General features: G+C 45.3%; 1 protein-coding gene across 2 annotated transcripts; it reads left to right on the plus strand.

The window, feature by feature from the left end:
- The first annotated feature begins 601 nt into the window (after positions 1 to 601).
- On the plus strand, positions 602 to 14,420 carry ARL2BP (ARF like GTPase 2 binding protein). Of its 2 annotated transcripts, XR_015750653.1 has the most exons (8): positions 602 to 698; positions 2,762 to 2,813; positions 3,699 to 3,760; positions 6,459 to 6,565; positions 8,284 to 8,369; positions 11,344 to 11,440; positions 12,195 to 13,924; positions 14,019 to 14,420. XR_015750653.1 is itself a non-coding variant. In XM_026680127.2 (7 exons), exons 2-7 carry the CDS (start codon positions 2,776 to 2,778, stop codon positions 12,291 to 12,293), a joined length of 489 nt encoding a protein of 162 aa, XP_026535912.1. In that variant the 5' UTR covers positions 602 to 698; positions 2,762 to 2,775; the 3' UTR covers positions 12,294 to 14,420. The 2 variants fall into 2 exon arrangements, 1 of the variants encoding a protein (XP_026535912.1); XM_026680127.2 differs by having other exon boundaries at positions 12,195 to 14,420.
- Positions 14,421 to 14,783: the final 363 nt, after the last annotated feature.

Genomic DNA, 14,783 nt, shown 5'->3' on the forward strand with positions numbered 1-14,783 from the left:
TTGCCAATAGCCAAAACAAGCAAATGGATGGAAACTCATCAAAGGAAAGAAGCAACCTGGAATTAAGGGGACACTTCCTAACAGGGAGGACAATTAACCGGTGGAACAGCTTTGCCTTCAGAAGTCGTGAATGCTCCCTCAGTGGATGCTTTTTAAGAAGAGACTGGACAGTCACTTGTCTGGAATAGTAGAGGTTCTCCTGCTTGAACAGGGAGCTGGACGAGAAGACCTCCAAGGTCCCTTCCAGCTCTACTCTGATTAGCCGCCCAAGTGATCACTTTAATTCGTTTCCTTCCTTTGGATTCAGACCTTAATAAAAGGGATGGCGTCTATCCCAAGATGCGAGTCCATTTGATTAGCACGCATAAAGCTGCAAATATTTACACAACCTAAGGAAGCGCGCACAACACTGTTTTAAGCATTTTCACGCCGCGCGCAGAGCTGCTGCCACCCCACCTTTGCAAGGGTGTGAGAAGCGAGAAGCTCCGCCCCCTCGGCTTCTGACTGGCCTTTCCTTGGTGACCAGGAAGCCCCTCCCCTTCCCCCCGCTCCCTTCCTCCCAATTGGCTCCTTGCTCAAGCATGCGTTACCGGAAGCGGCCGTTGCCAGGACGACGGGTGCAAGAGTGAGAAGCCGCGGCCCTTTTAACGGACTTCGATGGCGGCGCCGCCGCGGCCTTGACTTCTGCTTTGATCCCGGTGAGTAGCGCGGAGAACCGGGCAGAGAGGACCTCTTTCCCCCCCACGTCGGTTTTGAAGATGGGAGGGGGGAGGGCCGCCCCGCCCGCCGCGTGTGGCCGCAGGTAGACTGCGCTTGGAGCGGGAGGCTCCATCTCCCGAGTCAAGAGGGGTTTCGGCGGGAAAGAGCCGCTGCAGCCCCGATTGGGGGGGGCTGCCTCCCCCCCTTTCAGTGAAATCGGTTTAAATCTCTGGGCGGCCTAAATTAAAATATATTTCAATTTATTGGGGCCCCAAAAGACCGGAGGGTTGGTTTGTTCTGGCAGTTTTTCCATTAATTGAGCAGCGTTTCAAAGCTGCCCCGGGCCTCAAGCGCTTATTTACTTAGGTTTGTTTATTTAATCCTGTAGCGGCCTTTCAAAGGCCTGGAGGCCTTATTTATTCTGGTTTATTTCAATTGATTGCATTTCATTGATTCAGCAGCATTTCGAGGCTGCCCCCGGGGCCTGAAGAAGCTCCCTGTTTAATTTATAATTTCCCCTTTTTGATTTAGCAGCATTTCAAAGCCTCTCCAAGCCCAAAGGAAATAGTTATTTAATCCTAACTTAATTAGATGAATTGATTGAGCAGCATTGCAAAGCCGCCCCAGCCGAAAGGGCTCTGTTAAGGTTGACTTTTGCAGCCTTCCTGACATTTGCCTTTATGGCTCTTCCTCTGCTGATAAAAAAGCCCACCAATAATATAAACGTTGATACGGGATCCCTGTTGGGTCAGTTTGGATGACCTCCAAATGGATGCACTTCATCTCCCAGAATTCCCCATGCTCATTGCTCACATTGGTGGTATGCTGCCTTTGGTGAGATGGTGAGATATTTGATAAATAAATTCTGGAGCCTCTTGCATTGCTCAGCCTAATGTCACCCCCCGTCATTCATGTCTATGGCAATACCATAAAAGGTTTCCAAAGGAACAAAATTAACTTCCTGAAAAATTAAATAAGAGGAGCAGTTCCGAACTGTGTAAATATAGGTAGTTTTTAACTTACGACTTTTTTTAATGCTTTAACAAAGAGGAAGGGGTCAACTTATTTTCCAAGGCACTTGAAAGCAGGACAAGAAACAATGGATGGAAACTAATCGAGGAGAGAAGCAACCTGAAATTAAGGAGAAACTTCTAACTGTGAGAACAATTAACCAGTGGAACAAATTGCCTTCAGAAGTTGTGGGTGCTCCATCACTGGAGATTTTTAAGAAGTGACTGGGCAACCATTTGTCTCAAATGGTATAGGGCAGGGGTGTCAAACTCAAGGCCTAGGGGCCAGATCCGGCCCGCGGGGTGATTAGATCTGGCCCAAAGGGCCACCCTGGAAACGGCGAAAGACTGGCCTGCGGTGCCTATGCCAGCCAAAACAGAACTCGGGTGGGCTGCCCACAGCCCTCTTGAGCTCTGTTTTCATTGGCAGAGGGTGACTTACAGGAGGCCGTTGCAGCCGAAAACGGAGCTCAGGAGCCTGTTTTCTCTGGCAGAGGGCTCAGGCTACCACAGGCACCCCTGACACAAGTGATGTCGAGCTGACCACACCCACTCTGATCACGCCCACTCTGGCCCTCCGAGGTAAAATACAATCCTGATGCGTCCTTCAATGAAATTGAGTTTGACACTCCTGGCATAGGGTCTCCTGCTTGAGCAGGAGGCTGGACTAGAAGATCTCCAAGGTCCCTTCCAGCTCTATTCTGATTACCAACCAGAAATATTTGATTTGATTTTAATGAAAAGAAGGACATGGGTGACATGATGGCAGTGTTCCAGTATTTGCTGGCTGGAGAATTCTGGGAGTTGAAGTCCACACGTCTTAAAGTTGCCAAGTTTGGGAACCCCTGATTAAGATGAAGACTTCCTGATGACAAAATGGCAAACTATATTCATTTAGAAGAGGCATCCCCAACTGGCTGTTGCAAAGAATCCCAATCCTGGGAATTTTAAGTCCACTCCTATGAGGAATATTCATATCAGGGGTGTCTGGGATGTGCCCTGGGTTCTGAAAACCAGTCAACCATATTCAAATCTTTCCTTCATAAACACAGGTAGCAAAACAAGAATGGAGACTTTAGAAGAAGAAAATTTCGGTGTATCCATGTAAGTCTATTTGTACTTCTGCAAGGCATGCAATTTCATTGGGAACATAAAGAAACCAACATGTTGGAGGATTGGGAGTGGTAACTCATCCTTGTGATCTTCTATAGGGCCCTGAGAGGATGGGATGACAATTCTGGTTCTTTTGGGGGAGCGGTTAAGGGTGCAAGAGGGAAAGTGGAGCCTCTGGGTAACTGAAACAACCAATTGTGGCAAATTTTGGAGTAAAACAGAAGGTTTCCCAAGATATTTCACTAGCAAGAGGGCAGGGAACAGCAACAAAAATGATAAAGGTTCTAGAGGCAAAATCATATGAATGGTTGAGGGAGCTGAGTATGTCTTACCTAACAAAGAGAAGGATTGGTGGGGTGGACAGGACATAACTGTCTTCCAGTACTTGAGGGGCTATCCCAAAGCGGAGAGGATTGACTTACTGTCTACTCTAAGACACCGTAGGGCAGGACAAGGAGTAACAAGGATCATTAAAGAGAGATCCAACCTAGAAATAAGGAGACATTTCTTGAGAGTGAGAACAATTAATCAGTGGAATGGCTTCCCTCCAGAAGTTTTGGGTGCTTCCATCACTGGAGGTTTTTAAGAAGAGACTGGACAGCCATTTGTCCGAAATGGTATGGGGATCATCTATTCACTCAAGGGGTTAAGATTGGAAGACCTCCCAGGTCCCTTCCAACCCTGTTATTCTATGTCCTTCAATTCCTGCCAAATATTAATAAAAATCCTTGAAAGGCCACAAAACGATAGACTTCTAATAGAAGCCTGCGTTAGTTAATGTAATTCTTAATAAATTCAATGCCAGCCCATTTTACATGATGTGCATTTTGCCTTCCCTGGTTACTGAAATCTAAACCATTCATCTCTTTATTTTAGCTCATCACCCTCTGATGCTGAATTCGATGCTATTGTAGGCTATTTGGAAGATATCGTAATGGGTGAGTTCTGCTTTAATAGTTAACACTGCCCCTCAAAGGCCTCCCTCAGTACTCCAGCCTCACTGGTTGTATTTGATTGATAGGCCTAAAAATATACAGCTCAAAAATATAAAGGGAACACTTAAACAACACAATGTAACTCCAAGTCAATCACACTTCTGTGAAATCAAACTGTCCACTTAGGCAGCAACACTGATTGACAATTTCACATGCTGTTGTGCAAATGGAATAGACAACAGGTGGAAAGCAGAGGCAGTTAGCAAGACATCCCCAATAAAGGAGAGGTTCTGCAGGTGGTGACCACAGACCATTTCTCAGGCCCTATGCTTTCTGGCTGATGGTTTGGTCACTTTTGAATGCTGGTGGTGCTTTCACTCTAGTGGTAGCATGAGACAGAGTCTACAACCCACACAAGTGGCTCAGGTAGTGCAGCTCATCCAGGATGGCACATCAATGCGAGCTGTGGCAAGAAGGTTTGCTGTGTCTGTCAGCGTAGTGTCCAGAGCATGGAGGCGCTACCAGGAGACAGGCCAGTACATCAGGAGACGTGGAGGAGGCCGTAGCAGGGCAACAACCCAGCATCAGGACCGCCACCTCTGCCTTTGTGCAAGGAGGGACAGGAGGAGCACTGCAAGAGCCCTGCAAAATGACCTCCAGCGGGCCACAAATGTGCATGTGGCTGCTCAAACGGTCAGAAACAGACTCCATGAGGGTGGTATGAGGGCCCGACGTCCACAGGTGGGGGTTGTGCTTACAGCCCAACACCGTGCAGGACATTTGGCATTTGCCAGAGAACACCAAGATTGGCAAATTCGCCACTGGCGCCCTGTGCTCTTCACAGATGAAAGCAGGTTCACACTGAGTACAGACGTGACAGGGTCTGGAATCGTGACAGACGTGACAGGGTCTGGAATCGCCGTGGAGAACGTTCTGCCTGCAACATCCTCCACCATGACTGGTTTGGCAGTGAGTCAGTAATGGTGTGGGGTGGCATTTCTTTAGGGGGCCGCACAGCCCTCCATGTGCTTGCCAGAGGTAGCCTGACTGCCATTAGGTACCGAGATGAGATCCTCAGACCCCTTGTGAGACCATATGCTGGTGCGGTTGGCCCTGGGTTCCTCCTACTGCAAGACAATGCTAGACCTCATGTGGCTGGAGTGTGTCAGCAGTTCCTGCAAGACGAAGGCATTGATGCTATGGACTGGCCCGCCCATTCCCCAGACCTGAATCCAATTGAGCACATCTGGAACAACATCCACCAACGCCACGTTGCACCACAAACTGTCCAGGAGTTGGGGGATGCTTTTGTCCAGGTGTGGGAGGAGATCCCTCAAGAGACCATCCACCACCTCATCAGGAGCATGCCCAGGTGTTGTAGGGAGGTCATACAGGCACGTGGAGGCCACATGCACTACTGAGCCTCATTTTGACTTGTTTTAAGGACATTACATCAAAGTTGGATCAGCCTGTAGTGTTTTTTTCCACTTTAATTTTGAGTGTAACTCCAAATCCAGACCTCAATGGGTTGCTAAATTTCCATTGATAATTTTTGTGTGATTTTGTTGTCAGCACATTCAACTATGTAATGAACAAAGTATTTCATAAGAATATTTCATTCATTCAGATCTAGGATGTCTTATTTTTGTGTTCCCTTTATTTATTTTTTTGAGCAGTGTATATTTTCCTAATCTCACAGTCATAAATGTAGTCTGTCCAGTTCACCAGGAAGACAGCATGAGGAGGAGGCAGCCAAGTCGAACATGGGTATGCTCCTCATACCAAGCCATTATCATGCTCGAGCGATGTTGCTCCAGCAGATACGCCAAGGCAGGCTATTTTCTGCATAAGATGTTGCCTTGCCCTAATTTGAGCATGACTAGCTTTGAGAAGACCTGACTTCTCTCACAAGGTTTTCTCCTGAGTAGTCCAAGTTTCTAAGGATAATTCTTTCTGTGCCTCACTTTTGACTCTTCTACCCTCAGCGCCTTCTGAGGATAGTGGCCGTCTGTTTTTGACTTGGTTTATAAATATTGCTTCTGCTCTGGGATCAGAAGCTTCTGCTGAATCCATGACTTTTGCCAGAATGGCGAGAGGATGTCCAGGGTCATTTGCCTCCTCCTGGCCCTGCTCTTCACCTGAGGAAGACACTTGAAGCAGAACCCTGATCATTGCTAGATGGCTGGTTAAATCTCTTAGTTCCGAGTTCATGGAAGATTTTAAACACATCTTCAGTGTCGCTCCTTTTAATGGATGGATTTGATCTGTGTTTTGTCATTGCGCACATTGTCTGGAACACGGCCCTTCAAACTACATGCCAAAGCCGATAGGATTCCATGATCAGGCAAGCATTTGGAATGACCAGACAATCTGCTTAATGTCAATTCGCTCTTCCTGTATCAACCAGGTTGTTAATCACGATGAAGGGAGCACTGTTGTAGGAATAGGTCCTTTCTCCAAAAGATTTTTAGGAGATTTGCTTCCAAGAACTCTGGTCCTACAAGAGCCTTCCTAGCTAGCAAAAAATGGAAGTGGTTGCATAGATGGTGCCCCTCCCCCCAAGTTGCAGCTGTGCTGTTGTCATGCCTGACCCAGAGCACAATGTGCTGGATTGCAAGTTGAGCATAGCAGGCCCAAACAATGGGGCCACTGTCTTTCAGCTAAATAGCCACCCTATTTAGCAGCTGTTTTGTGATTTCAGACGATGACTTCCAGCTTATGCAAAGAAACTTCATGGATAAATACTACAGAGAGTTTGACGACACAGAGGAGAATAAACTGGTCTACACACCTATCTTTAATGAATACGTAAGTTTGTCATGGTCTTTTTGGTCCATACAGATAAGATTTGTTTTCCCCACTTAGAGGTTGAATTGTTGTTTTATAAAGATGCTAAAAACTTGAACTGGGTAGGAATGCGCAGAGTCTTCTGACTTCACTCAAATACAGAGAAATGTATAACTTGATAAAGCAGAGTTCCCCAATTTTTTTGGCTTTGCGGACCCCAGGAGGGGGAGGAGAGGGGATGGTTCCATGCGTGTGATGGGTGAGTGTGCGTGCAGCTCAGTTTGCGTGAGTGGCAGGCCCACATGCCCGCCACTCACAAATGGAGTGTGCTCATCCATGCTCACTCGTGCAAGTAGGGATACGTGTTCGTTGTCAGCGTTCCAACTTAACAAACTCCAAACCAATAAACTCTGAGACCAGCTTCTTCTCAAAGTTCCAATTTATTAAAGTTGTCATATTGGCACATCTGGGAAAAGCCGAATCTGAGAGTTCCGGGTTTTCCCTTCCCAAAAGAGAAATCCAAGATCCATCCCCTGCACCCATCAATCTATCACATGGTCCAATCAAATCGTCATCCCAACTGGAGACATCTCTCCACACACTCCTCTCCAGGTGCAGGGCAACATGTCCTTGACTCTCAGAGAAAGAAGCACAATTGAGCACAAAATTTCTATTGCTAAGCGAGACAGCTGTTAAATGAGTTTTGCCCCATTTTACGACCTTTCTTGCAACAGTGGTTTAAGGGAAACTAAGTTAAGTTAGTGACACGGTTGTTAAGTGAACCTGGCTCCCCCATTGACTTTGCTTGTCAGAAGGTCACAAAATGGGACCACGTGACCGCGGGACATTGCAACCGTCATAGGTATGAGTCAGTTGCCAAGCACCTGAATTTTGAACACGTGACCATGAGGATGCTATAATGGTTGTAAGTGTGAAAAATAGTCATAAGTCACTTTTTTAGTGCCGTTGTAACTTTGAACGGTCACTAAATTAACTGTTGTAAGTTGAGGGTTACCTGTACAATTAATGTTACGATGTTAAATAAGGAGAAATTGTTCCTTTTTAAAGAGGAGTAATGCATGGTCTATCTCCAGATCCTATTTAGTTTTTTCCCCGCATGCCATCACTCTGCTAATTCCCACAACACTGTCAAACTATTTACTAAGACTGTATTACTATTATTTTTCTCATCCTTCCTATTACCTATCTCTTCCCACTTATGACTATAACCATGTTGCTTGTATCTTTACAATTTATATTGTTTTATTTGTTTCCTAGTATGATTTGATTGCTTATTAGTAACCTATGGCTATCACTAAGTGTTGTATCTTATGATTCTTGATGAATGTATTTTATTTTTCCTTTATGTACACTGAGAGCACATGCACCAAAGACAAATTCCTTGTGTGTCCCGTCACACTTGGGCAATAAAGAATTCTATTCTATTCTATTCTATTCTATTCTATTCTATTCTATTCTATTCTATTCTATTCTATTCTATTTTCCTATATTTCTGTATTCTACTCTTCTATTTTCCTATATTTCTGTATTCCTATATTCTCTTCTCTTCTCTTCTATTTTTCTATTTTCCTATATTCCTATATTCCTATATTTTTATTCTACTCTCTTCCCTTCTCCTCTTCTCTTCTCTTCTAACATGATGTACAGCTATGTATCCTGCTCACAATTGGATTGGCATATAAATTCAAGAAGAAGCAAATAAAACTTTCTCATTTTAGATCTGCTTAGTTGAAAAATACATTGAAGCGAAACTCTTGGACCGGATTCCTGGTTTCAATATGTCTGCCTTCACCTTGTCTTTACAGTAAGTTGAGTTTCTGTCTTCTTTTTGGCCTTTCAAGCTGGTGGGGGTTCTTTCTGTTCTGAAGTCTTCCTCTGTTTTTCCTCTGTACAAGTAGTCCTCAACTTATCAGCACAGTTGAGCCCAAAATTTATGATGCTAAATGAGAAATTTGTAAAGTGAGTGTTGCCCATTTTATGGCTTTTCTTGCCACTGTTGTTAAGTGAATCGTTGCAGTTTGTTAAATTAGTAACACTGTTAAGTGATTATGGCTTCCCTATTGACAAAAAGGTGATCGCACATGGCCCTGGTACACGGCAACCATCACAAATGTGAGTCAGTTGCCAAGCACCCGAATGCAAATCACGCGACCATGGGGATGCTGCAACCTTCATAAGTGTGAAAAATCATTTTTTCCAGTGCTGTTGTAACTTTAAACAGTCACTAAGCGAACTGTTGTAAGCTGAGGACTCCCAGTAATTCTTTCTCTCCCCTTTTGAATCTTGGGCAAGTGAGCTGCTGCCATTGGGTTTCATGGCACATGGACCTGGGTGTATTCTTGGGGTACCACCATATATATACTACCATTTCTTTTTCCCCCCATATGGGTACCCAGTGAAATAATAGCAAGACAAACCCTGACATCTGTTACAGACAACGGGGACAAATGGATTAGAGGTAGTTCTCAACTTGCAACTGTGTTTGCTTCATGACAATTCAGAAAGTACAGCGACACTGAAAAAAGTGACCTATGACTATTTTTCACACTTACAACCGTTGCAACATCCCCATGTCATATTATCAGAATTCGGACACTTGGCAACTGGCATGTATTTATGAGAGTTGCAGGGTCCCTGGGTCACGTGATCCCCTTTTGCTACCCTCCAACAAGCAGTGTCAATAGGGAAACCAGATTCATTTAACAACTGTGGCAAGAAAAAGGTCGGAAAATGGGGCAAAACTCACTTAACAACTGTCTTGCTTAGCAATGTAAATTTTGGGCTCAGTCCAGAGGTGGCCTTTAGCAGGTTCTGACCGGTCCTGGAGAACCGGTAGCAGAAATTTTGAGTAGTTCAGAGAACCAGCAAATCCCACCTCTGACTGGCCCCGCCAACCCCATCTCTTCTCTGCCTCCCATCGAGTCCCAACTGATCGGCTGGGTCTCCTTTGGTTGCCCTGCATAGGAGAACAGAGCTGGAAAGCAGGCTAGTGGGGTGGGGAGGGAATGGGGGTTTTGCAGTATATCCTTCCCCTGCCACGCCCACCAAGCCACGCCCACAGAACCAGTAGTAAAAAAATTTGAATCCCACCATGGCTCAGTCGTGGCCTAAGTCGAGGGCTATTTATATTAGACTCTCTTGTCTTTGTGCCCCCTAGAAGAAGGATCCCCAACCCCTGGACCACCAGTGAGCCCTGAAATGTTTGCATGGGGAAAAGTTTGCCGCGGAAACAGGAATGAATGGAGCATCTCTAGCTGCTGCAAATTCTCCCCACCCACCGGCGTGCAACTTCTTGTCTCCCAAATGCTTCTACCATTGTTTCGCTGTTAGCTCTGGCAAGTAACTACAGGATGACGTTCTAGGGGAGAATTCCCCTTTCTGGCTGTGTGGACCGGCGGAGGGAGAACGGTTCCACACGAGCGGCCAGCAAGGGGATGCATTCAGCTCCATTTGCACGAGCGACATGCCTGTGCACTCCATTTGCGTGAGCCATGGTCGCACGTGTGTATGCCACTCCACACACGGAGCTGCATGCGTGCGTTCGCCAGCCACTCGCGTGGACCTGTCCCCACCTCCACCAGTCCACAAAGCCGGAAAGAGGAACTCTTCCCCGAGAACTTCGTCCTGTAGTCACTTCCCAGATCTAAGAGCAAAGCAACGGTAAGAGTCTTTTGGAGAGGAGAAGCTGCAAGTCGTTGGGTGGGAGAATTTGCAGCAGCTAGAGACTCTCAAATCGTTTCTTAAAACGTTCCCCAGACCCTTAGCAGGTGGCACCTGGCAGCAGGCTAGGGGCCTAATCCTTCCCTCTTAATAGGGGATTGCATTTCCTAAGCCCCATATGGAGCGGGGGATTGCCTGCCCAAGGAGGTCTGCCTACCTACTACAGCTTCAGAGTGTCTCCAACGAACAAGAGCTGCATGAAGGGATCAGCCAAAGCGGTCATTTCTAATTTCACAACTCAGGATTGCTTGGCACCGAACACGGGAACAAAAGAACCAATCTCAAGACAGAACCCTTAAGCGGGAGTTTCATTTAACACTGAGATATGAACTTAATGCTTAATTTGTGGATGGCTTTGGCGTTAAATTCTCCCTTGGAGAAGCGTGAAGAAAAGGGGGCAGCCGTTCCTCCAATGACGGCTGCTAGTCATCCCTCTTTAAATTAGATCAAAGCTAATGTCAGGGTTTTCGTTTTGATTTATGAAATTCCTTCTATTTGCCTTATTTGTTTATTTATTTGCTTTTTTTGTAGCTGTGGCCTTTTTCCTTATTGTCTTAATTCTTCATTGTAGTAATGATGTAATCCTTACGGTATAGTAATTCTTCAGGGATTATTGGAAATATTCTAAGTAACCCTGTCATTTTCTGCACAATCACATTTATGGAAGGGGCAACAGGCAGTCAATGCTTAAGAGTCCCCTGCTTTGCGACCATTCAGAGTTACAGTGATGCTGAAAAAATAACTATGACCAGTCCTCACACTTATGACCATTGCAACGTCCTGCAGTCATGTGATCACCATTTGAGGGCTTCATAACTGGCTCCTGATGAGAAGAGCAAGTGGAGAAGCTGGCAGTGAAACTGCAAGTCATGGCCACGTGATGTTTCACTTAATGACCATGGCACTCATCAACCAAGTTGCCAGTCCCAGCTGTTATCCTTAAGCAAGGACTACCTCTAGTGTTTTCTTCTTCACTTCTCCAGAACAGATTTTGTAATCCTTTACAGTCTCAAATATCTTTTCCACACTAATTACCTATCCAAATCTCTCACTTGCAGGCAGCACAAGGATGAAATAGCTGGAGATATTTTTGATATGCTTCTCACATTCACTGACTTTCTGGCATTTAAAGAGATGTTCCTGGATTATAGAGCTGTAAGTATTTCAAAACAGCTGAGCTGAACACCAGTATGCTGGTCCCTCTGACCTGGAGTCATGTTTTCCCATTAACAATGGTTCTCCAGGGTCATGGGAAGAGAAGTGCCTCAGATAGAAAGTCCCTACAGAGAGTGGTAAGGACAACCGAGAAGATTATAGGAAGCTCACTTCCCATTATTCAGGATACTGCTTATAAGCACTACGTGCTTAAAGCTCAAAGCATTGTTAGAGACCCCACACACCCACTTCACAGTCTGTTTCTGTTGCTCCCCTCTGGGAGGAGGTTTTGAAACATGTCTAGCGGGGCTGCCAGATTCTGTAATGGCTTTGTTCCCTAGGCCATCCATCTGGCAAACTTGCAAGCTTAGTTTTTTCTCACCGTGTACATGTTTACATCTGAACTGGGCTGTGGCATTTGGGTCATAGGATATATGTGGGTACATGTATAATTTTGTATTTGTTTATTTGTTCTGTCGTGGTTATGTAGTGTATATTGGAAGTGGTGACCCTTTGAGAGCTGTATGCCATGAAGTTTCATTTTAATGTATGCCTATTAGTGTACATTCAAAGTGACAATAAAGTCATTATTCTATTCTATAAGAAAGAGCAGGTAGCTGTGCAGGGGACCAACGATCCCTTAGAATCCTCTCTGATCCCCTCCAGCTTTCCCTCCCCGCAGCGTCCCACCACTAAAACCCTTGCTTTCCATGGTTGTTAAAATATTCTACGTTTTTTTGGGGTCTCGCTCTAGGAGAAAGAAGGACGGGGCCTGGACCTCAGTGCCGGGTTGGTGGTCACCCCTTTAAGCAAGCCCTCCAGGTCACCCGCCCAGAACAGCCTCTGGCATTAGGGTGTGTGCTCCAGAGGAGGCCTGCTGGGGTGCCTCCAACACGAAAGAGAGGAGTGAAGGAATTTCAGCGGGCTTGGTCTTCTCTTCGGCTCCTTGTATGGAGGGTTCCATCACCGCGGCCATCATCGTCTCTCCATCAGAGCACCGGGACTCTTGCGGTTCCCACCCAACCAGATTTTACATTGCGGAGATCAATGTGCAATCGTTTCTCTGAGGATATCCTAAGCTCTTTTTTTGTGGGGGGGTGGGACAATGGTCATGGAAGACTAGTTTGGGGCGTGAGGGGGTCGTGCTTGTGAAACTCTGCCCCGAGTTCACAAGCACAGGACCTCTGGCAAATTGTCTTTGTTGTCTGGGACTGAGAATGAAACATGTTGACTTAACAGGTAATACGCATTTGGGTGCTTTATGTCGGTGTTCGATGCAAATGTGTATTTTTTTATTTTATTTTTTGTATATATAGCATGAAAATGTTTTCTAACTGATGGTGAACTTGAGTCCTTCTCCAGTCAACAGACTTTTTTCTCTCCACTTTGGAGGGCTTTCGCCCCATACCCGAGAGGTCATATTTTTTAAATATACATTTCATCCTTTCTAGGAAAACTACCACGCAGTATCCACGCTACGATCTGTAAGCTCGTAATAGAAGGATACAGCCATGTCCTGCAATGACCCTGTAGCTCTTGTGACTTCCCACGAGGTACTTGGAGAACATTTCTGGTTCCTTCAGTCAAATTCTTGTTCGCCAAGTCTTGCTGCCCTCCATATTGAGCCAAATCAAGTGCCAGTGATGTGAATTGCCCACTCACAGCTAGCTCCTTGTCTTTGACCCCTGAATACGTTTGCCTTCCACCGGCTGGGAAGAATGGAGCAGTTGTAGCCATCTTGAGTGCCATCCAGGAAGACCAGCCATAGTTAGTAGGCAGCTGTTCTTGACGTTCTTACTTGGTAGGGGCCTGAGTATATTCCCCTGTGGCTCCTTGATGGGGGCTGAAAAATGTTTTCTAGGTGCCCCTTGGGTAAGGGAGATCATCTTCAGTACAGAATCAGTAACCCCCTTGCAGACAATTTTTTCAGCCTGGAGAGTAAAGAGAACGTAGTGTTTCTAATAAGCAGTTGTAATATTTACAGTTGTTGCAGTTTCCCTTGTAAATTTCTTTTCTGTAATGTTCTCAGCCTGGAAGTTGATCTTCAGTAGCATTTTCGAGATCTTTATCCGGAAGCACGTTCAGCTTTGCAAAAGATAATTCATTCTAACTTTTCAGCCAAAAGTATTCATTGTTTCGGGTTCCTGCTCACGAAATGTAAAGGTATTGAGCATTACCAAAGATTGAATTGTGCAGGTGATGCATTAAGCAAACAGACCTAGTCAAGCATGCTAGAAATCTTAAATCAGTATTTACCTTGGCACTGTTTTGCTTTTTTCAAAAGTCCAGTCTCTCCATATTTGGCTAGCTAGGATAAGACTGCAGGATCCTATCCAGAATTTCTCTTTTTCATTTCGCCATGATTGCCAATTTAAATGGGAAGGCACTAGGTTTCGGTATCCCAGAGGCCAGAGCTGCATCGAAAAGAACAATAAGGAAAATGTTTGTTGGTCTGTCTTCCTTAGTTGAAATGGCATTTCAGGTGTATGAGATCAGGGGTCTCCAACCTTGGCAACTTGAAGCTTGGCGGACTTCAACTCCCAGAACTCCCCAGCCAGCTTTGCTTAAAGTTGCCAAGGCTGGAGACCCCTGTACTAGATACTTGGATAACAGATGGGCTCAGATAAGGAGGAATTAGAAGTCAACACAGCCAGGGAGAGTCAGAAAGGCTGAGTTAAGTATGCCGGATTCACAACGCTATAGGCTACCTGCGGGTTTTTGTTTTTTTTAAGATACTCCCTGTAGTACGGAATAGGCTTGGGAGGTCCTTAGAGCATTGCATAGAAAATGTTACAGAGGTAGCATCTAGGAAACCTCCGCCTTCCAGAGTCTCGTGGTGGCAACACCTATGGTGGTATGTGAACACTCTTCCTGTATTTTGCTTGCTTTGTGCTAATAATAAAATCCGTGTGCTTGATTATATATATAAAAAAAAGATATCCTGTGGCATGTGGCAAATAAATTATTCCAACAGGTTAAAGATGAGCCTCTGTGCAGATAAAAAATGATGGAGCTTTTTGGAGAGAAAAAAAAAAGATTTTTGAGTCATTTATTCAATGGCTCTTGCCATTTGATGCGCCCTTCTCCTCCGTATCCCCTTCCCCAATTTCCTGATCTTAATCAACGAAGCACGTAAGTGTGGATCTCAATTTTCGTTCTGCTCTGTTCTTTGACTCTGAAGTAGCTCTGAAATAGTCTCGTATTCTGTCAGCTGCTTAAATTGTCCAAGGTGAAGAAAGCAATGGATGGAAATTTATCCAGGAGAGAAGCGATCTGGAGAAACTTCCTCACCGTGAGAACAATTAACCAGTGAAACAAATTCCCTTCAGAAATTTGTGGGCGC

This window comes from Notechis scutatus, chromosome 9 (assembly GCF_049901735.1).
Source record: "Notechis scutatus isolate UNSWTSFEM ecotype Mainland chromosome 9, rNotScu1.2, whole genome shotgun sequence".
Classification (NCBI taxonomy): Eukaryota; Metazoa; Chordata; class Lepidosauria; order Squamata; family Elapidae; genus Notechis; species Notechis scutatus.

Excerpts from the sequence above, each read along its gene's own strand:
- ARL2BP (XM_026680127.2), top strand. The coding sequence starts at position 2,776 with ATGGAGACTTTAGAAGAAGAAAATTTCGGTGTATCCAT. Across the intron at positions 2,814-3,698 it reads GAAAATTTCGGTGTATCCAT|CTCATCACCCTCTGATGCTG; the intron begins GTAAGTCTATTT and ends TCTTTATTTTAG. Across the intron at positions 6,566-8,283 it reads CACCTATCTTTAATGAATAC|ATCTGCTTAGTTGAAAAATA; the intron begins GTAAGTTTGTCA and ends TTCTCATTTTAG.